Source organism: Trachemys scripta, chromosome 1, assembly GCF_013100865.1.
Source record: "Trachemys scripta elegans isolate TJP31775 chromosome 1, CAS_Tse_1.0, whole genome shotgun sequence".
In the NCBI taxonomy this organism is placed as follows: domain Eukaryota; kingdom Metazoa; phylum Chordata; order Testudines; family Emydidae; genus Trachemys; species Trachemys scripta.
This window is the reverse complement of record NC_048298.1, coordinates 58526326-58549781: the sequence shown is the minus strand read 5'-3', so window position 1 is coordinate 58549781 and position 23456 is coordinate 58526326. Positions and strand designations below refer to the sequence as shown.

The following is a 23456-nucleotide window of genomic DNA, read 5'->3' as shown; positions in this document are numbered from 1 at the left end:
ATGACTGTGTTGTCTGTCATGTAAAATAATTTTAGAAGTTGCTTTCTTCTAAAACTGAACATGGGGCTTTATTAGAAAAAAAGAAAACAGTGTTATCCCTAAAGCTACTCTATCACTCTGCTTCACTGCAGAGCTCCTACCTAGAATCTTCCCTTTCTGATTATAAAAACAGTACACATATCTTCAGTGTCTAGCAATATTTTGTGGTTCATAGAAAGGATATGATCATAACACAATTATGAGCATATACTGTAGCCAAATATTAGACACAGAAAAGAGTGATTACTCTTTATTATAGTATTATTGTCAGAGAGTTTCTTTCAGAGCCTATGGGCAATCAATTTTTTTTAAAGAATTTATTTTTTGTCACCTAAGAACATGCTTAACAGAGCTGCTCCCAGCACCCCAGTATCTCATCATTAAAATTGCAGTATACACCAGGTACTGTTTTTCAAGATTAAATGTATTTCATGAAAAATATATAAATCCTCATGTTGTAAACCAGCCAGTAATGGAGATAGGGTGGAACGTTCCCTGTGTGAGGTTAGATTCTGGTACTAGCCACTGTCAGTGACAGAATGTTGGATTGATCTGCTATAACACTTTCTTTGTGCCAAAGAAAACTCAGCCCATCATACAACAGGAAGCACTAGGAAGTTGGCTGCAAGAGATACTGTTTTCTTACACACATTGCCTACCTCTACTCTCATTTTATTCAAGTACAGTCCCTAGTGTGGAACCACCAGTCTTCAGGTTCGGCCGACTGCAGCTCCCACTGGCCACGGTTTGTTGTTCCAGGCCAATGGGGGCTGCGGGAAGCAGCGTGGGCTGAGGGATGTGCTGGCCACTGCTTCCTGCAACCCCCATTGACCTGGAACGGTGAACCATGGCCAGTGGGAGCTGCAATCGGCTGAACCTGCAGCCTCTGCAGGTAAACAAACCATCTCGGCCCGCCAGCGGATTTCCCTGATGGGCTGCGTGCCAAAGGTTGCCAATCCCTGATGTAATGGATTGTATTTAAGTTACTATGCACTGGGTGTATCCCCTTCCCCCTTACTTACAATACTTAATTTATTTCAGGCCAATTTGGGCCTAGAGCTGGTTGTTATTTATCTATTTATATAGCACCGATTGTATACAAAGCCTAGAAAAAACATAATTGCCCCACAGAGCTTACAATATAAGTTTAGCCAAAGCAAGACAAGCGATAATCACAGACACAGGTAGGACAAGATAAAGGGGAAGCAGGCAGTGAGGTTGCTTGTTTTAATCTATATTCTTATCCAGTTGGTTCTGTTGGTTTTTGTTCTTTGTTTGTCTTAATACTTGCTTGTATGGTGTTTTTTGGAATTGGCTGGCTTGAGGGCACGCAGAGATGCACACTTCATTACAGAGTGTGGACTGAGCATTTGCACTAGCACTTTGGCTCTGCACTTCTTTCAGCAGGACTGAGTCCATAGGCAGCCCATCTTCATTACTTAAATGTGCAGCATCTAGAAATCTAAATCATGTACGTAATTAAATGCAAAACCCTTTGTTGATACAACTGAATACCAAAAACTACAGAAATGCAAAATGTAAGGTTCCATTGGCTACATTAGTTCAGCCACATTGCACATACGGAGCCTGATTTCCAACCTGGCCTTAACTTCCTTTTCACACGTATTTTGTACCTCAGTTATTTGTAGATGCAATTTAGGTCACTTTTAGACATTTACTTGATCTTTAGGTGGAACAAGTACATAGGGTCTGATCTTCAGTCCAGTGAAATCAATGGAACAATTCCCAGGGACTTCAATATGCTTTGGATCAGGCTAGGGTTGCAACGCATCCAGTTTTCAACCAGAACACCCAGTTGAAAAGGGACCCTGGGAGCTCCAGTCAGCATAGCTGACCGGGACATTAAAAGTCTGGTTGGCCGCCTGCAGTGGGGAAGGCAGGGTGCCTGCCCGGCTCTGTGCAGATCCCAGGAAGCAGCTGGCATCTCCCTATGGCTCATAGGAGTAGGGGTGGCCACAGAGGCTCCGCGCGCTGCCAATGTCCTGAGTGCCAGCTCCGCAGCTCCCATTGGCTGGGAACCGTGGCCAATGGGAGCTGCGGGGGCAGTGCTTGCAGGCAGGGGCAGTGGCAGAGCCACCTGTCTGTGCCTCTGCCTAGGAGCCAGAGGGAGATGCCAGCCGCTTCCTGGGAGCTGCCTGAGGTAAATGCCTCCCGGCCGGAGCCCACACCCTGGACTCCTCCCATGCCCCAACCCCCTGCTCCAGGCCTGAGCCCTCTCCTGCACTCAAACTGCCTCCTGGAGCCTCCTCCCACACCCCCACCCTTTGCCCCCGCCTGGAATCCCCTCCTACACACTGAACCCCTCATTTCTGGCCCCACCCCGAAGCCCATATCCCCAGCCAAAGCCCTCACCCCTCCTGCATTCCAACCCCCTATGCCAGCCTGGAGCCCCCTCCCACCCTCCAAACCCCCTGACTCCAACTCCCAGATGAGAAGCGCCACCTGCACCCAACCCCCTAATCTCTAGCCCCACCCCAGAGCCCATATCCCCAGCTGGAGCCCTCACCCTCACCCCAACCCCCTGTCCCAGCCCAATGAAAATGAGCGAGTGAGTGAGAGTGGGGAAGAGTGAGCAATGGAGGGATGGGGGATGTAGTGAGCGGGGGGCAGGGCCTCGGAGAAGGGACAGGGCAGGGATGGGGCCTCAGGGGTGGGGTAGGGGCGGGGCAAGGGTGTTTGGTTTCCTGCAAACAGATAGTTGGCAACCCTAGATCAGGCACATAGATATCTGTTTCTAAATACAAGTAAGTTTGAATGTCAGAGCTGCACACACCAAATCTCAATGTTGGACCCTGTGGATATACATTTCTAATGTCAAGCTGTGAAATACAGTAACTCCTCACTTAACGTTGTAGTTATGTTCCTGAAAAATGCAACTTTAAGCGAAACGATGTTAAGCGAATCCAATTGCCCCATAAGAATTAATGTAAAGGGGGGGGGGTAGGGGCCCAGGGAAATTTTTTTTTGCCAGACAGAAGGTATTATATACATTTTAAACAATTTTAAACAAGCAATTTAATATAGGTATTAAACAGGCTGGCAGCCCCTATAAGCTCCCCTACCCCCCCGCCCCCCACCAGCGCCTCCCACCTGTGAGCGGACCCTGCGGATCAGCGCCTTCCCTCTGCTCCCCCGGCCTCTTGCCTGCAGCAATCAGCTGGTTTGCGGCATTCAGGAGGGAGGGGGGAGGCTGTGCACCGCATCCTTGCTCCTCCCCCCAGCCTCCTGAATGCCTCAAGACAGCTGATTGCCGCGGGCAGGAGGTGGGGGGAGCTGGGGGAGGCGCTGCTCTGCAGGGTCCACTGGCAGGCGGGAGGTGGTGGTGGGGGGAGAGCGTAGGGGGGCTGCCAGCCGTGGACAAAGCAGGCGGCCAAACAATGTTATAGCGGTGCATTGCATAACATTAAACTAGAATGTTCTGTAATGGAGCAGGGACGCAAGATTGAAACAACGTTAAGCGAGAGGACGTTAAGTGGGGAGTTACTGTAGGGTAGTCTTAGCCAGATTTCCACAAAGGGCAGGAAAGCTTGTTTGAGAAGTAAAGACCGCTATAGAAATGTTCTAAAAAGTCCTCACAAATGCAGATTACCAATTTCAAATGGATTTAAAAGTTCCTATAGGTGCTGAGGTTACCGAGAGAACTGGTCAGGAGATAGAACAGCATTAAATGCTTTTTGAACATGAGGAACCTGTCAACATAACCCTTGAAAGAAGAGGGCTTCTGAACACAGACTGTAGTTATTTTTTGTGAGTGGCTGTTTGGGAGCTGGTTGCTCTGTCCTGTTTGATTTTTGTCCCCAGCTGCTTGTTCTGGGACGTGTCCCTTTGGCTACTCTCCTTCCAACTTTTTTTTGAGGTGCCTCAATTCACTTTTGTGTGAGCAGAGATACTACAGAAACCTTAAGAGGTTAAATCCTTTGTGAATCATGGCCCAATCAGATTTAAAGCAATTTTATATTATTAGTAACAATACATACCACAGTATCATATTTAAATACATTTTGGAGAGGGGGAAGCCTCTCCTCAGTTAAGGTTGAAACCATTATACAGGCCTATTTTAGCATCTGTGTAGCTTGAAAATTGCCAGACTTACTCTGAAAACAAAGGAGAATGTGCAGAAAAAATATCAAATGGTATTTGAACTATAGGTCATTAGTTAGGTCACTTTGTCAAACGTTTCTGGCTTCCACATGGTGATGCACCAGTTCTTTAGCCCAGTACAGAAGGGTTTTCTGCCTTTGTCCCACAAGATTCCTCTTGTGATTTTTTTTTTCCAGTTGCTTATCAGCTCCCCTCACTGGCATGTTTGAAATACCATGCTCATGTTTGCAGAGCAATCTTCTGCTTCCATGGTGAAAAACAGAGATGCTTCCTGAAGGCTGGGTCCAGATAGGGTTTTGGTTCATTCACTGAAGCATTAATGGAAAGCCAGGGATTTCCATACACTACTGGTTTTCTCCAGCACTTCCCCATAGAATGGGTTTAGTGCTAAGCTAAAGAGGTCTCAGCTCCCATTTTCAGCTCCACATACTTGCAGCCTCTCTCCATTTGTTGCAGCAATGCTAGGCAGATCCTTTGTGATGTTTGGTAGCCTTTTACAGTGAAGGAACTGGCTCTTTAGGATCTCACTGTCAGCTTCTCCTACCGCTTGAGTTGCCCAGTAGCGAAATGTCAGCCAGGAGCCAAGATCGGGTCAGTTGGAGGGGAAGAAAATGCTTGAAGTGTTGGGACTTATAAAGCAGTAGGCTTTTTTTGCCCCTATTATCCAGGTAGTGTTCCTAGCTTGTACAGTAGACCCAAACTCTGCTTTCCATCATTCAGCATCGGTGTTACATCAGTTTTATGCCTATTTAACTGAAATGATATCAGTGTAATACTGATGTAATGAAGTGGAGAATTCGGCCCCATATGTCCAAGATACCTGACTTCCCATGGTCCTGAGTCTTATAGTTCTCACCAGACTGCTCTCTATCCTCTAGCACTATTTGCAGAAAACCTCAAGAGTACCACCCTCCCTCATTTCTGTTAGACTTCTCCCCAGGAAACAGATAATAGTTACTAAGAAAAGAAAATCTCAGCCTGTGTCATACTCAGAGGAGTTAGTCAGTTCCCCTAAGTCCAGAAGGAGGAGAACTCTCCTGCTCTGACTTGGACCAATCTGAATCTGATGATTCAGGTGCCTTTTCTTGCAGGACAAACAAGATGAGTTGGTGGATCTTGTTCATTAAAAATAATTAACCCCGCCATGCAACTCCCTTCAGTCCAAGACTCCTTCAGGATGAAGCAAAAAAAGCAGGATACAGTGCCTTTTATGTATCAGAATTGATGGAAGAGATAGTGGACTTTGAATAGGCCAACCTGGAAGAGAAGAGGTCCATCATCAGTGTCACCCAAAAATGATACCAAGTTCAATTGCGTAAGACCACCAAATCTGTTTTGGTTCCCCAGGTTGATGACTCCTTCTTCCACCTCAGTCAAGACTGGTTTCATCATAGGGAAGGCTCAGTTCCTGTGGATGGAACTAGAACTCCAAAGGAAGTTTGAGCTCTCTAAAATGGGCTTTGAATCCTCCTGCATTGCAATATAAGCAACTTGTAGTCTCAGCTTGCACAGCCTTATCCATCATTCACACCCCACTATACCCACAGAGAAAGAGATCTTCTAAAGGAAGATTCTAGATAAAGGTAAGAGCTACTTACATCCTGAGTTTTCTGTTCTATGCAGCCTGTGACACTACCCGGTTCTTTGCCAGATCCATCCTCTAATTCCTCAAGGCAACAGAGTGAGTGTCTCAGGTTTGTAGGGATATATATGACCTCCAGGACCAATGTTCTCAAGACACTCTTCAATGGGGTGAAACTTTTGAGAGAATTGTTCGAGAAAATGATTAAGGATTCTTCAGACCTGAACAAGATCACCCCAAATCAACCCTTTTCAAGAGACTCCAGAGCGAGTGGTAAATCCTTTTAAGTTTCAGCCATTCAAAACCATTTTTCTTTTTGTCACTCTTGCTCCATCAATGCCAGAAAATATTTTCCAATCCACAACCAGAGAGGGCCCTCACACGCTGCTTTTCCTCTATGAATAAAGCCTGTTGGCTCAGGAGTTCATCCCTGTAAGAGGAAGATGGAAGAACTTATTTGACCTTGAGCCAGTACTACTTCAGCTAGATGGGCTCTTGAAATAGTTGCAGTAGGACTCCTCAGAGAATTTCAAGATTCCACTCCTCTCTTTGTCCTGTCATCTCCTCTACCCCAGGGCCTCACAAAATGACAAGTATCGGGGTAGCCGTGTTAATGTGTATCCACAAAAACAATGAGGAGTCCGGTGGCACCTTAAAGACTAACAGATTTATTTGGGCATAAGCTTTCGTGGGTAAAAAACCCACTTCTTCAGATACAAAATGACACGCATCTCTGGACAATGCAGCAAAACTTATCACCTTAGAGGCCATCGTTACTATGCCGGTATTCAAGACATTTTTTGGTTTCTAGTCAAGATCTTTCACAGTGCAAAAAGAGAACAGGAGGTGTTTTTTCCCCCCAGCCTGAGACTTCTCAAAAATGAACCTAGTAGTTTGCAAACCCCAATTCTGGTTGAACACCATCACTAAAGAAGTTGCCTCTCCAGATTTTCTTTGTTCTGTTGATTTCAAATAGGCCTATTGTCATATCTGTGTACATCACCGATGCTACCTGCCCTCTGCAATTAGATGACAACATCCAGTTTCAGGGAGTGCATTTTGGCCGCTTCTCTTCTCATCAAGACTTTAGAAAATATAGTTATGTTGATTACCTTGTCTCGGTCAGGAAGGCATCCGTATTTACCATTATTTGGATCATCCTAGGGTCAGAGTGCAATCATAAGAGGTAGCTGCTTTTTGTACCAGCCAGCAAGATTATCCAGATTCTCAAGAACCACAGATTCATAGTCAGTTACAAGAAGAACTCCTTAATTCAGTTTCTGGTACTCATTCACTTCTTCTGGTCAAACCTTAGACTGGCCCATATGCCCACAAGATTGAAAATCTTATCAAGATGTGTGACGAACAACAGAAGTCAGCTCACCAGTGCCTTTCATTACTGAGTATGATGGTGTCCTCTGTAGAGACCAGGCCATCTCTCCTTCTGCAGAATTTTCTCATTGATGATTGAATTATGAGAACAGAAGTCAGATCATCTGCTCACTCTTCCTTTTGCACTACAATTGTCACTTTCCTCGTGGATATCCCCTCAACACCTACGTAAGAGTATTTCTTTGACCAATCCATGATCAATGAGATGGCAACTTGTCAGGGTGGGGCGCTCAGATGGGCTCCCACATTATTTAGGACAAATGGTCCAGGAATGACATCACAGCCTCTATTTCCGGGAGTTAAGTTGTAAAGAATGTGATATTTAACTACTAGAACCTAAGACCATCCATGTAGGAAGCAGTAACAAAACATGACAGGAAGACAGTGAGATTTTCTGTCTGCCACTCACATCCTTAAACATGGAGGGCAGATATGTTATCTTTTTTTTTACATGGGCAATACTGACATGTTGTTTTCCTCACTCCGCTCAAATGGCTGAGATGGCTAGGAATATCAGGCAGGACTAAGCAACAGTAATCTTAACAACTCTACTTGCTCAGACATCCATTGTGTGTAAACCAACTGAAGATCCTGCTGGTCTTTCACATTCTCATTTACCAGGGCCCCTTAGTGCGTGCTTACACATGCGCACACACACACTGAACTTTTCATTCTTTGAGACTTGGAACCTGCTTGGAACCGGAGCCATATTACATCTCATAGACCTTGGTTCAGAGTTACGGGAGGGATGGAATTTTCTAGAAAGCCTCCAACTAAGAGGAACATGAGGGAATATGGAGAAATTTGTATTTGTGGTATGTGTGTGGAATAATGTCAATCCCATCTCCACATCTTGGATCAGCTACATGATCTGATACAATTTTCAGGTGGAAAGTTCTTCCATCTTTGTTTGGTCCTCTTCCATAAGAACCTGAAGGGCAGGGACAGGATGATATTTTTTTTTTCTGTTCACCTTCGTATTCTACCTTTTGCTGCTTCCTATCAATATTAGACTGATGGAGTGATGGATACCCATGCAAAAGAAAGGTGAAATTAGCTTCATTTAATGTAACTTTATTTTCTTTAAATGAGTATCTGCCACTCTGTCAGAACCCACTAGTCTTGACTGAGTCTGAAATTTCTCTTCTAGCATGGGGAGCTCTTTTTTCCACATGCAAGTGGAGCTCTGAAAGGAAAGACAGAGGAAAACTATCAAAGCATTTCAAGTTGATACTTGTTTTTTTTTTTAATTTCTGCCTGGAAATTTCTCTGTTATTTTCTAACTTGTTCTCTAGTCCTCGTATTCCCTCAGCTATGGCAGTATTCCCAGGAGCCAAATATGAGTGCACTACCTTAAAATGCCAGCCGGGGAAGCTGGGAAACAAGTTGGGGGGGAAAATCACAAAAGGAATCTTTGCCTCTGAAGCTTGGGGCAAAGGCAGAAAACAAATCATACCACACTGACAGACCACCAGGTACACACACAGAGAAGCTAAAATCACAGGTAAGGACTCCATTTTTATTTTTGTCTGTCTCTAGCTCATATAGTTTGTTACAGCCCTTTCAAACTTCCCATTGAAACTTCCTTTCAAAATTGTGATGCCATCTGTATTTGAAGAAAATAGGCAGTGATTAAGTCCAGCAAATTCAGGATTTTTATTGGGGATAATCTGGGGCACGGTCCTGCTTCCATGCTTTCAGCTGAAGTTATGGACTTAGTCTTGTCCCATTAAAACCAAAAATAACAGTAAAATCAATTTATTTTAAAAAGGAGTTAACAAGCATACTAAGTGACTCTCAACTGGTTTTGAAACTTTTTTTCCCCCTTTAGAATAATAGATGTCCTCAATCCCATGTTATATATTTTTCCTGTAATTATAATGTTGTTTATAGGTTAGAGCAAGATATTAGGCATTAGGAAACAAGTTCTGATCCCATTGGTTTGCTGTGTGACCATGGATAGGTCAGTGTGAGACCTCTCAATACCTCTATGAGACGCTTTCCCCCCAGTGTTCCCCTGTGCAAAAAAGCAAAAAACACGTTGCCACCTTTGTCTTCAGTTTGAGATACTCAGATGGAAAGCGCTATAGAAGTGAAAACTATTATTAGTATTTAATTAACTGTTTTACAGCCTAGTTATACAATGCTAAAATTCTACTTTGGGGTTCTGATTACAGCATAAGCCACATATATTCTTGTGTTGCACTGTTGCATGTTTATCTGTTATAGAAAAAAATAGAAGGTTCTATTTGAAAAATTGATTTTTATTTACAGTTATGTCATCCAAAAAGATGCTCTTAGTACACCTCTACCCCGATATAATGTGACCTGATATAATATGGATTTGGATATAACGCGATAAAGCAGTGCTCCAGGGGGGCAGGGCTGTGCATGCCGGCGGATCAAAACAAGTTTGATATAACACAGTTTCACCTATAACGCGGTAAGGTTTTTTGGCTCCCGAGGACAGCGTTATATCAGGGTAGAGGTGTACTAATATGTCATAACAATTCTACTACGAGACTTTCATTTGTATGGTGTGCTCTAGGAACATACAGAATACGTAGGCATTATGAGTGTGTGCACAAGCGCACTCACACAAAGCATATACATTCTAATGGAGTTACTTTTTGGAAGAAGATGGAAAGGAGTTACACTAAAAACATTAATGGGCTAGATTTCTCCTTGATGTGACTCCATTGTCTTCAGAGAACATACCCGAAGGATGTTTATCTCGGTGAATTGTACGAGCTAAGATGATTTTGTAAATGATCCAGGTCAAGCAAATATACAAATCAGAGACAAAACTCTTCCACCCCTCTCCCCTACCCTTATATTTGTTTGCTTGTATTTTAACATTTAGGGACATAATTAAAACACCAAAATGTTGAGTTTATAAGTGAAATCTTAGATCTCATTGCAAACTTCTTCAAGACAGGCCGTATGACCTTGATTCTTAACACCAAAAAATATCAGGCAGTATATTAGGCAGTACCTAAATAAAATGGCCTGAGTTTTAGAGGTGCTGAGCATGCTCAGTGTGTCTGAAAATCAATCCACAGACCACTTTATTTAGATATCTAAATGTGGATCTAGATGCCTAACTTTGGGCATCCTATTTTGAAAAATTTGGCCTAATACTTTATATACCTATTAAGCTGTATGTATAAAGCTTAGGGTTTCCTATAGCATATGCCACAATAGCATTGAGTGTAAGGAGAGTTCTCTTCTGACTATTCATCTATTCAAAATTCCCAGACTGGTCTATGCTTTTTTTTTCTTTAACTACATATGGGAAGAACATACATCTTTCAGAAAAATAATTCTTATATTATGTCTCTTTCTTCTACATCACAGGTCTTACTAATTACTTATTTTCAAAGGTCTTTCCAGTATTTGGCTTATCAGAATTAAGAACTGTTGATGTACTTGTATGAAATGAATGTTAGTCATCCATTTCTGTTTGCTTTTGCTGACAAATAGAATATTTTGCTAAATTTAAGTATGTTTAAATCTTTTCCCCTGACATTATTGTGATTGGTTTTTCTTATTCTTTGATATCATGGCATTTTTGATACGGGAAGTTATCTTTTCTCAAAAACATTTTTTTGGGTCATTCTGTATATTCCATGAATCCCAGTTTTGTTTGATGTAATTAATTCCATAACAATGTAGTACCTGACATATGTTTGTTTCTTAGGCAAACGTGTAAAACTCTTCAAGTCCGAATGGAGAAGTAGAAAAAGGAGGTTTCTGCTGTGCCTGATGACAATTTTTGATTTTTCCACACACACAAAATATCCTGGCTCCACGCTGGAGCACTAGTTGTGGTGAATCCTAGGCTTGGTCGGATTCTAAGGAAGGGCCAGAAGGTTCGTTGAGGAATAAAGAGTCAAAACCACTCCAGAAATGTGTTCCAGCCCTGGTTTATTACTCACACAGCAGCAGGTGTGTACAAATACCGGTTTCCACAGTCTTAACAGGATTTGCTGTACCTTATTCTTTATTGTAGTTACTTATAGTGCTCCACATGCCCATGAACCTTGGGTTACTGATATGAAAAGTAATTGGATGTAGGGCCATTCTTATGTTCTAAGTTTTAAAGCAAAAAGCCCAATTCTGCATTCCCTGCACATCAAACTTTTCTCATTGACTTCTCTGGGTGCACATGGAAAAGTAGAACTATGCCCTAAAATGTCATGTTGGCACCAGTGTTCACTCAGTCTACAATACATCTATTTTCTTCATAATGGAAGGCCCTAAAGAAAGGAATTTGTGCAAATCTAATCCCTGACCAATCCCAACTAGAAATAATTTATTAAAGACAGGAAAGGTTTGATGTTTGGTGTCTTCAAAGACTCAGGGAACTTTACAGCCATTTGGATGTATTGGGAAATGTTCTGTTTCGTATACAGAATAAGCTTTATCTACTAGTTCAAGCACAGAATAGAGCATCAGGAGATCTAGATTTCTCTCATACTGACTTACTGTGGGATTCTTGGGAAACTGCTTAGACCAAAATTTTCAAATTTAGGTGGCTAAAATTTTGAAAAGTACCTAAGTGACTTAGGCACCAAGGAGCCCAAGTCTCATTAAAAGTTAATTGTCCTATGTTTACTACACGCATCTGAGTAAATAGCCTGATTTTCAGAGATGCTGAAGTCACTCAAGTTTGAAAATTTTGGTCTATGTGACTTGCCTAAGACAAATATCAAGTCTCTGGCAGACCAGGACAACAACCTGACTCTCAGCTCTCTCCTTTAACTAGTAGATCAGGCATACGCTACGGAAAGTATGATTGAATGGTGTTAAAGTTTCCAGAGCCTTTGAAACAGTTTCTTGAGCTCCCAGGGACGTGGTTGCCTACAGCTGGGCACCTGTAAATTCACATATGCCTACTGTGTAGTACATCTGGATTTATGTGCCTACTTGTAGATACCCGTGTTTGAAACTTTTGTCCTTAACATCTCTGCATTCTAGTTTTTTCACTTCTAAAAAGGGAATAATAAAATACTTATCTCACGTGGGTGTTATGAGGCTTATTTAGTTAACCTTTATAAAAAACATTAGCATTCTCAGATGCAAGGCATTATAGAAATGCAGAGTAGTACAATTATATCAGCGAGTGCCTGCCAATCTTATAAGCTGATCTTTTTCAGAGTGGATGAACATGCACAAGTGGCAGTACAGACTGTCATCTGCTTTCATGAATTGCATATGAATGATAGTTTATGGCAAGCACACTGTATGGATTTCAGAGTTCCAAGTAATAGTGCATGTCCATCTGTTCAAAAGATTTGTTTCTAGCCTAGATCTTCATTTGCAGAGTACAGGAAACTAAAAACCATTGACAGATGTTTCTGGTTGTGCAGGCCCACATTGATTCTGAATTCTTATACTACCATTAGGCTTTTAAAAGAAAAACATGGTTATTCCCATAGAAATGTGTAACTAGCACAAGCCAGTTGGGTCTATTCCCTGTTAGGAAAAGTTCACAAATGAATTGTTTTTCAGAGCCTCTTTTATTAATGTTTTTTGGAAATGTTAATGCCTTACTAAGAACAAGAATTAGGAAGCAGAAAAGGAAGGAAGTGTCCTGTGTCCACATAAGAGAGGTCCTTCTTGTTGCATGATTACAGAACTCTGCTTCCATTCTCAACTATTACAAATATAAGACATAATTCTGTAAAACTTTATTCACATGAATAAGGATTAGCATCAGAGGGTCCAATAGACAAGTATGTATGAATGTTATTATATGCAGAAATAGGTTAATTTAGCATATTTACCTTATTGTTGTGTCTTAGAGAATAACATGAAACTCAGGGTACATAGCCAGGAATTTCTATGAAATGTCTCTTCCATTATTTATTTAGTTTAAGGGGAAGCTGGTTAATTCCTATATTTAGGTTGCCTAATGTTATCTATTATAAGAGATTCTTGCAATTTTTTCTGTTAAGAAGGTCTTATAGTTCCATTGTTGGCAGCAGGCCCTTTTCTTTGTCCCATGAAATTCCAATTAGATTAGAGTGAGAAATAAAGAATTAAAAATCACTAGTTCCCTCCTTTCACTTGTGTTTCTCAGAAAACTGTTGATGGCCTGCCAAAATCACTGAACGTTCCCAGGCCTGACTTATGGAGCAGCAACATCACCACACACTCCTTTGGGAACACAAGAGGGTTGGCAAAGGAGCTGTAGCAGGGTTGGAGAGAAGAGAGCTGTGCTGGGTCCTCCAGATCCAGAAATGACCTTTTCCACTATTCCTCGCCCTGGGAGTAGCATGTGGCACAGAATCTCCACCAACTCCTGAGGGGTGGGAGAGACAAAGATATACAGCTTTAATTCTGTTCCCTTGTGTATATGCATTTTAATATAGTCTTTAAACTACATTATAACATACTATTTTGTCCCCACAGAACATCTGCTTTATTCAATGCACAGGATAGGCACACAGGGGACAGCTTAAAAGTTGCATGGGCAATCATAAATCTGGAAATTCCTAACTTTTGAGTGCTTGACTTTGCAACCTAAATGACATACTTTTAATATAATTGTTGTGTGTATAATATGTATTAAAAATCAAAAGAACTGTCTGTCAATAAGCTGAAGATCAAAGTATTATAAAAAAATAGCTAATGAACACAGAATGGTCCAGTACACACTGATTTCAAAATATTGTGCACTGTTGTCTGGCTAATCTTCTAAAATTATTAAACTATTAAGTGAGAATAATTAGATGTCTCAATTAAACCTATAAACCACTCAATGGTTAGCAAATACATATAGATGTATTTACCACTCGGAATTAATAGGTATTTATATTGTCCAAACACGCTGTATCACATATTGACTGGATACTTCAACCCTCACACATGCAGGAATAAATGACCCTAATGCAAATTGTCTCATTGGGTAAAGAGGAACTAATCATGTGAGTAAAGGTTGCATTTATGGGCTTGATCTTACCGCCACAGGAGTAGAGAAGTGTAAGCCTTGGTCCTGGGCTAGCAGGAGCTGTTATAATGGGGGTTCATTCCCAGGAGAGGGAAGATGCTGTTTGCACTATACCACAGTCCTGGGAATTTCACAAGTGGAAGGCAGCTTTAATTTGTATTCAGAGTTCCAGGGCTGGAATCTGCCCAGAGTCTACCCATTCACCTGGTTGTGCCCCCTCCTGGCTAACAATACCAACTTTTGGGCTACACAGGATAAGTCTGAGGATCAGCTTCATGACATCATCTGAGGCCTGGTCTATACTACACAATTAGGTTGACGTAAGCTGCCTTGCATCGACTTAGCTGTGGAGGTGTCTTCACTTAAATTTGGCTTCTGCTGATGTAAGTGCCTCTCTACGTCAACTTTGTAACACCACATTTTTGTAGGATGTCTTTTTGAGTTTGAGATCATTGAAGATCTCCTGGTTAAAGCCCGGGTGGTTTCTTGGCATACTGCCTATCTTTCCATGCAGAGGTTACGGATGAAGTAATTAGGTTGACGGTGATAGTGTAGACACCATGTTACTTATGTCGACTATTACTGGCCTTCAGGAGCCATCCCACAATGCCTCACACTGGCTATACAATTGATACAAATGCTTCTGGGAGTATGTGCACTGCTGACACAAAATGCCAAGTGTGCACACACCAAGCAATTTAATAACTGTGGTGGCTGTATACTGATGCAAGTTAGGTTGACATAATTTTGTAGTGTAGACACGGCCCCAGTTACGCTGGCAAGAGATGGTGTAGCCTAGGGCTGAATCTTACTCTAAATGTTTACCCATTGTGACAAAGTTCCTCCTCTATTTTGGTAGGTCCTGCGCTTATTGGCGGATTTTCTTGCCTCAGAGATTCACCATGTGGGTTGGGGAATAGCCCAGAGACCTTCCCTTCTGGAAGGGCCCACAGTCCAGGTCAATTGGGAGGTTTGGGGGGAACCCAGGCCCGCCCTCTACTCCAGGTTCTAGCCCAAGGCCTTGTGGACTGCAGCTGTCTATAGTGCCTCCTGTAACAGCTGCATGACAGCTACAACTCCCTGGGCTACTTCCCCATGGCCTCCTCTAAACACCTTCCTTATTCTCACCACAGGACCTTCCTCCTGGTGTCTGATAATGCTTGTGCTCCTCAGTCCTCCAGCAGCACACCCTCTCACTCTCAGCTCCTTGCACCTCTTGCTCCCAGCGCCTCACACTCACACCACAAACTGAAGTGAGCTCCTTTTAAAACCCAGGTGCCCTGATTAGCCTGCCTTAATTGATTCTAGCAGCTTCTTCTTAATTGGCTCCATGTGTCCTAATTAGCCTGCCTGCCTTAACTGGTTCTAGCAGGTTCCTGATTACTCTAGTGTAGCCCCTGCTCTGGTCACTCAGGGAACAGAAAACTACTCATCCAGTGCCCAGTATATTTGCCCTCTACCAGACTCCTGTAGAGTCTGGGTCTGTCACACCACCCACATGAAGAAATGTGTTAAGGTTCAGTTGTATTACATTATATAGTGTTGTTTTAAAATAAAGCAAGTGAGTTTATGTACAATTACAGACAACTTACAGCAGCCAGTCACCAATTTAAATTAAAAAGTCTGCAACTGCAGAGTAATTATACTTTAATTGCTCATTTAGAACATAGAAATGAAGTAAGTCTAATTCGTTGTATTCATAATATAACAACCGTGTGAAAAAAGATATTAGCATAAAGGGAGCAATTATGTTCCAAGTATGAACAAATTAATTCAAATACATATTTAGGGTGTTAAAGGTGTTATGTCCTTTTTTCCACTAAGCACCAGAAAAGTTAATTTTCAGATTTATTATTAAATGAAAAGTTGGTTGGAATTTATTTGTGCCCATTTGGAGTGTTACTGTTCTCTTAGGATTTAAAAGATTGAGTATATACTGCTGTCAAACCTTATTTTTCCATAAAAAAATATATTGGCACAATACCTTGCCTTCCAGCTGCTCAAATGAAAAGCTATCCAAAACCAAACATTTCTGTAAATAACACAGATAGATATTAGCTAAAATTTAACTGCTTATTTAGGAAATCGACTTCAGCATCCAAGGGATCTATTCTCCCTTTAAAATATATGTGTGTGTGTGTGTATAACTGCCATTAACATTAATGGATGATGTGTGCTTACTTATAACAAGAGTTGCATGCTACATAAAGGCAAGTACAGACCACTATGTGAGTCACTCAGATTAACTGGATGTGACCTGTAAGTTAAAAGAAAAAAGGAGGACAGGTGGAGTAGCACCAGTGCTGGCACAGGAAAGCAGTTAAAAATGCCAATGAAATAATAGTAATGAAAAACAAACCAAAAAAAAAAAAAAGTCAGTGAGGCTTGATTTCATCTTCTGTATAAACATGATTGACATCCAGTGCAATAGCGTTTTGCCGTACTGTACAACTGATTGTCAGAAAGATTTATTATAGCACTGTCTATCCCGGTATCATAATGCTAGTGGGTGCTACCCAGATGTAGTGCTAGATTTTTTTAAAAGTCTGATCCCTGTCTTTATACAATTGTGTGCCCAATTACGGCAATTGTACATCTGCTGTGAAAACAGCCATGTAGATATGTAACTGACCATTTGGGGGTGCAAATGCTCATTTTGCTTGAACATATATCCCTGTTTGTCCATGCAGTGCCATAAACACCTTTGGTGTTACAAAAATAGTAACTAGAGTTTGCAAATACATTGCTACACACATTCAAAGGCTTCTGACCTGGAAATCTGACTATACAATCATTGTATCAGTAGATCAACTCATATAGTATATGTGTATTGGAGTAGTACATATGATAATTTGCAGAGCCATATGATAAAATTAATATTATTGTACACCTTTTACTATCTCAAAGGTGTAAAACATGACCCTGCTAATAGTGGTAAACTAGGTTCAGGATTTGGTACACAGGGACCTTAGTCCACTTAGTCTCGTGGCAAATACACTAGGAAATTCATGCCAGTGGTTGGAAATCTGTTGACTGAAACACACAAAGGAAAAAATCAAAACCAAGTAAAAAGCACTGAAAAGGAAATTGAGTGATTGACCAAAACAAACTTAATTAAAATATATCAAAGCCTCTTTTTTAGAAAGGGTGAATATTGGTTTGAGTCTCTTATTCTGTCAAACAGTCCTGTTTGGTGGGGAAGAAAAGATTAGTTCTGTTGTTCAATTTCGAGCTGGGAATGATAATCACTTTCCTGCTTTTGACCGAAGACAAACGCAGAAGGGAGAGAAGACACAGGATAGTAAAGTTGGAGGGAAATATGATTTTTGTTGATGTCCTTAGGATACAGATCAGCTGGTCAGTCGTGGATGGATACTCCGTGCTGGCAAGTCAGCTACAACAGCTGTTGCTGTGTACTCGCTGGCTTGCCTCGCTGGATAGGAACATCATCTGATTGGTCTGGTCAGGTTCCTCTTTCACTGGTCCTTCTTGGGCCAAGCATTGCTGAATGGGCATCTCATCTCCCTGTGCTGGTGCCATGCAGTATAGTTGATTTCAGGATCGGGGAGAAGCTGAGAGAGAGAGAGGGGGCAGGAGAAAGGTAATGGGGGATGAAAAGGGATAGATGAGAGAGAGAGGAAAACAGTGGAATCTCACAAGTATCAGGCTGGGCTCCTTGCTGGTGCAGCGGTAATGGTTGAGCCCCCTCACTGGAGTATCAGGGTCTGGGTGTTGTGGCAAAAATCCTTCCACCACAGCCACAGTGGTGATAGAAGTCTTTTTTTATCTTTCCACAAGCCTCTTTTTAGGGTCCCAGAAACAGGTCATGGGTGGAATGGTCCCATCCACTTATTATTTTGTCCACTAATTAGGCCTAATTTTCAAAGCATCAATTTTGGTCCATTAATTTCCAGTCTCCTACTCCTCTTGTTTACCTGTCATAATCTTAACACAATCTTTGGGTGGTATCAGTTTAAATTAAGCCAGTCTTTCTGTCTCTTCCTTAAATGTTTTTTTTTTTTTTACACAATTTTGTATAGCAGGCCACTGTAACAATTCATGAACCCTTTACTCACTTTCCACTGGTGTGTTTGCAATGATGCTAAGCAGATTGAGGTCTCTGTACATCAAATTCCCAGCCTTGTTTAACATTTTACCCAATAATCTCCCTCCTGGGGATTCATCCTAGCATTCCAAACCTCTGGGCAGTTTCAAAGGGCTGCTATGTGGGGGGAGGGGAGAATGCTACAGGAATGTTTCCTTCTCTTGCTATATCTCCCATTCCATCTAATATGGAATTCTTCTTCTCCCAGATAACACTGGTCTGAGTATACAATATTTCAACTTGGATCAGCAACAGATTTAAAGACTCCTCTTTGGTGAATTTCAGGGCTAAAAATATGCTTCAGACTGACTTGTATAACTGCAAATCTGGGAACTTGTCTTTTCAGTAGTATAAGGTTTTCTCAGTGCTGAGGAAGCCAGAACAGAATGCACATCAAAGGGGTTATCCTTTCATAGGGTGCATCCTGATCATGGGAGTCCTCCCACCTATCCTGCATTGTAACAGCCCCATGGCCATTCAGTCCCCACCCTCTTTGGGGAATCTAGCATTGCTAGAAGGGTTTTGACTCTCCCAGGCACTCCATTTTACCATTGACTACAAGAGAATAGGCCTGTTTAATTTACTACAATTGCCTATATATTTTTCAAATTAAAGTAGCATAAATCCTCCTGGGGAATGGATCTGGAGTAGGTATGCTGTGTTGGCCATTTTATTTTTTGAATGCACAACAAAATAATTGTGCCTGACTTTTGTATTATTTCTTGATTATTTTTTTCAGACAATTGTGCAGAAGAAATGGTCATGTGAGGCTGCTTCAGCCAGTGAAAACTTGGTGAAATAAGAGCAGTGTAATAAACATAAATCATAGAAATCACAAAGCACAATTTTATTACTGCTTTTCTAGTGCAAATTCTAGAAATTTCCCAATATTGAAGGCAAAACTAAGTAATGAAACTCCTAAATCAATCCTTTTAAAATTCTGCTCAATGTTTCTGCTCTGCAGAGCTGACACGAGCTGTATGCAAATGATTTTGCTGAGGGCAAAGGAATGCTTCATCATTAACAAGCATGACCCTTCTCTCTCTGATCAAAATGTAAAACATATGGCCCTTGATGTTATAGACTGTGATTGTGACCAATACAATGCATTGCTCCTGAAGAGTAGGGATAGTGTCTCTTGACACAATTTTATATTAAAAAGTAACATGATCATTAATTGTATCCACTGACACAGCAGAAATATTCCTGAAATTAATATTTCTTTAATATGACAGAGGTTGTTTTTTAAACGTTTCATGTTTAAAATACAAATCAGACATAGGGATAATCCAATTATTGTGAAATATTTTGTCTCCGACTTGCTTTCTCTGTGGTCCTTCTGGTTTATGTTAGCTTGGGTGAAACCGCTCAAGTGAAATTTTGATAGTTATTGTATGAGCAGTGAATAATAGGGTAAACCTAGCTCTTGCTTGTGCTATGTGGGCTTTTATTCTCAAATGCTCCCTCCCCCCCCACTAAATTATTACTGTTTGCTAAAATGTAGTTAGTCTTTAATAGGATAATATATTTTCATACTATATTAAGATGTGAAGAAATAAGAAACAAATCTCCAAATCACCCTTTCTGTTCAAGGCCAGCCAATAAAAGTGTTGCGAAAGCAGAGTTGTTACAACAGACATCCTCTTATGTTGGAGCTGATAGAGGTAGCACAGAAAGCTCCTGTAAAAATTAATACTTCTGACTGTGTGGGGCCTGATATTTTGTGGCCTATGGAATTTTTTCAAAACGGAAAACCCCACATTTTTAAGCACAGTCACAGTTAAGATAACAGCTTCCTTCAGGTCCGGTGAGGCAAAGCACTGAAGTACATGTGTCACTTAAGCAATGAGTAACCCCATTTTCATATCAGTAGGACTAATCACTTGCTGATAATCATTCTCATATTTAAGTGCTCCTCTACACTGAGGTCTCATAAACCCATTTCCACTACATAACACCAGATGCTATATCTAAAGTTTTGATATTCTTTAATTTTCTTTTTCTTTACAGGTAACCCGATAGCTAAAGACAACTCAAGTCTATCTCAAGGCTGATAATGCTAACATAACAGGAATTTCATACCTCCCTCCAGGCAATCCTTGAAGTGAGTTTACACTGCTGGGGTATATTGGCTTGTAATCAGCAACAGCTTGAGATCAAAACTACTGGAAAGTCATTGTGAACTTTTTTGTCACAGAGATTTCAACTGATTGAACTATGTACACTTACAAAATTGCACTTGCTGAGGAATTTATGGCTGCAATCTAAAGCGGTGATGCTCAGAGGGTGTAGAAGAGGCAGCAATCTTTCGGGTTCTCCATTCCAGACTGACGGCTTTTCATCTTTACAAAAGCAGTCTTCGAAATGTACTGGTTCTTTCACTCTGAAATGTTCCCTGGTTCTATGTACAAATTGCTGGTGGGACTGCACGCTACTTTAATCAAATTTATGTTGCAGAACTTGTCCTCTGGCATAGCGCAGTTTTAGACATTTTTATTTGTATTTCTAATCTTGGATCTCTGAAAGGCTACATGTTTCAACATCTTGAAGTTGCTTTTGTTATAGGAATGGAAATATATATCCATCGTTAATAATTATTGTTGACAAGTAATAGTTATCGGAATACATCAATCATATAAGAATGTATAGCCAGCCTGACATGTTTCCCTAAGGCTAACCAACTACTGTAGCTCTTTGGCAGTTTCATTATAAGTATTTTATACCTTTAAAAATATACATTTCCATTTAGTTTGAAGATGATGGGTGTTTCTGGTATGTCCTTTACTTTCTTAACCTTAAGTCCTTTCAAGTTGACAGTAAGCAGTAAATGACATTAGCTAGTCCCTTTTTGTAAAGGTAGACAGGGATGCATGCAAGTTTTACAATTCTGAGATTGGATGGCATTCATTCAGAGTTTCTTTTAGTTATTTATTTTTTTAAACTATCTCTTGCTTGAACACAAGTACTATCTCGATGCTTATGTAGATGTCTGCTCAGTCTGTTAATAGAGGAAAAAAATCTTTCCCCCCAAATCTGAAGTTCATAAATGTTTTGCTTATAGTTATCCAGTCCAGGTCTTCTGGGACTTTCCATAGTCATTTCCCCTAATTAACATTTATTTTCCTATTTTCTATTTCTGTAGCAATTTTTTGTGATGTACTGTTCTATGAAAACCCTTAATATTTAAAGGCCTTAAACATATATGAATTTTGTTTCTAAGTTATTACAGAATGTATAATTTTATACTCCATTTAATATATTCAGTACCACTGGTAATACTAAGACAAAGGAACCCTGATAATTCATTGTTGTACTGTATTGATGCTGCATAAGCATGCTGACCGGAGAGAGAGAGTGAGAGTTAGATAGTATGCTTTATTGTCTAAATAGAGTCAAAGACCACAGCAACTCAGACCTAGTGAAAATAATTGTGTGGGCAGTCTCATTCAAATGGCCTGCATGGTTACCGGAATGTTAAAAAAAGCGAGGGGAAGTCCTTTTATAGTTACAACCCATTGACATGGCTAATTAGATATAAATTGGGTTCCATGATGTATGAACACACTGGAGTGCTCTGGTTAGTCACAGTATCCTAGGCTCTTCCAAGATTATTTCATTAAACCTCCCGTGTTATTGCACAGGAGAGCTAAAAATTAATGATTGTTGGGAATAATTTGAGATGTACATTTCATCATTCTGCTGAGAAATAATCAAAAATGTTGCCAGGGAAAGATATTCTTTTCTGATTAAAATTTAATTTGGATAAACTGTAGCACCACTAGCTATCTCAGATTTTTCAAATGCATTAATATTGTATGGATTTGTGCTAAAAGAGCATCTTAAGGAGAAAAGTAATTCCTTTGTTTGGAACAGTACCAATTATAAATGTGTTATTTTGTAGAATATGAGTTTGGCCTTAATTTGATCAAAATACTGTATCATGCTTCTCAATATTTGTTTCCTTTGAATTTGTTCTCTGAATCAACACTGAAAATACTGTATTATATACAAGTGTAACACATGCTTATCAATAGGTGAAAATAAATGGATTTTCAAATATACTGAATAGATTATCTGCAGTAGATTAATGTTGTGACTATTCATAACAAGTGAATAAAATTGTGATATCAAATTGACTCCCCTGTATGGATATGCACTTAGAAGATTGGTTCCTTTTACCCATAGAGCAAAGGTTTTTATACCCAGTGGAAAAGAAGATCATGGACTATATTAATTTCATGTTTCCTTAGAAAATCTTGGAGCAAATTCTACCTTTTTAAATTTTCAGAAGGAAGGAGTTTGAAGAGATATTTTAGCATTGTTTTCTATGACACATACTGTCATGTTTCAAATGATAAATATTAGAGTTGAGCAAAATTCAGAGTTACCATCCTGTGGGAAACTCTGACATACAAGCATTTGGTTTTGGGACAAAATATTAAAAAATTTTCACAGAAGGGAAATTCTGGAAAAAAAAATGATTTGGACATTTTTGACCAAAATAAAGCATTTAGCCATTACCAAAAAGAAAATATTTTTGTTTTGTTCTGTTGTACTGACCTGAAACATTTTGTTATGCGTCAGTTAAACACTAAACTGCATTACCTCATGGGAGTTGTAGTTCAGGAGCCTGATGCCCCCATTTTCCCTTATGGACCAGGCTACATGGTTGGTCCATATCTCCAGAATCATGTGACTCACACAATGCATCATGCAGCCCAGTCAGAGGGAAATCTGAATTGCATTATGGAAGATGGAGTCCTCCAAAGAGCCTAGCCATCTGAAAGAATTGGGACCCAAACTATAACTCCCATAAGGCAACATTCTGATAGGAAAATGCAGCTTAATGGTTTGTTTAACTGATTCAAAACAAAATATTTTGGGTCTGTTTGACAAAATTAAATATTCCAATTTGTGTCAAACTGATCTGAAATTAAATACTTCATTTCTATTTTCCTGATAGAAAATGTAAATTTTCAGGAAAATCTAATTTTTCCTGCATCAACTTTATTTTTCTGTCTGAAAATCATTTCAACAGAAAATTCCCAGCCATCTCTAATAAATATGAAATAACACTTAAAAGTATTGCAAGCATATGTCTTGTTAATGTGTTGAATGTTAATCAAGTCAAATATTGCTACTGCTGCTATTGCCATTTTTAATAGCACTGTAACCATTTGTTTCAATATTCTAGCCCAAGCAGCGACTCTGATTGAGACTCAAGGCAGTAAAGATCCATCCACAACAATTTTATTTCTGTT

General features: G+C 40.4%; 1 protein-coding gene across 1 annotated transcript in view; it reads left to right on the top strand.

Annotated features, from left to right (window-relative positions):
* The window catches only part of TAFA2 (TAFA chemokine like family member 2), a 299467-nt gene extending 277211 nt beyond the window's left edge, over positions 1-22256 (top strand). Inside the window, exons 5-6 of the mRNA XM_034770273.1 lie at positions 10836-11083; positions 20206-22256. Coding sequence (XP_034626164.1) covers positions 10836-10847 — 12 coding nt within the window. The 3' untranslated portion in view covers positions 10848-11083; positions 20206-22256. The remainder of the gene's footprint in view (positions 1-10835; positions 11084-20205) is intronic.
* Positions 22257-23456: the final 1200 nt, after the last annotated feature.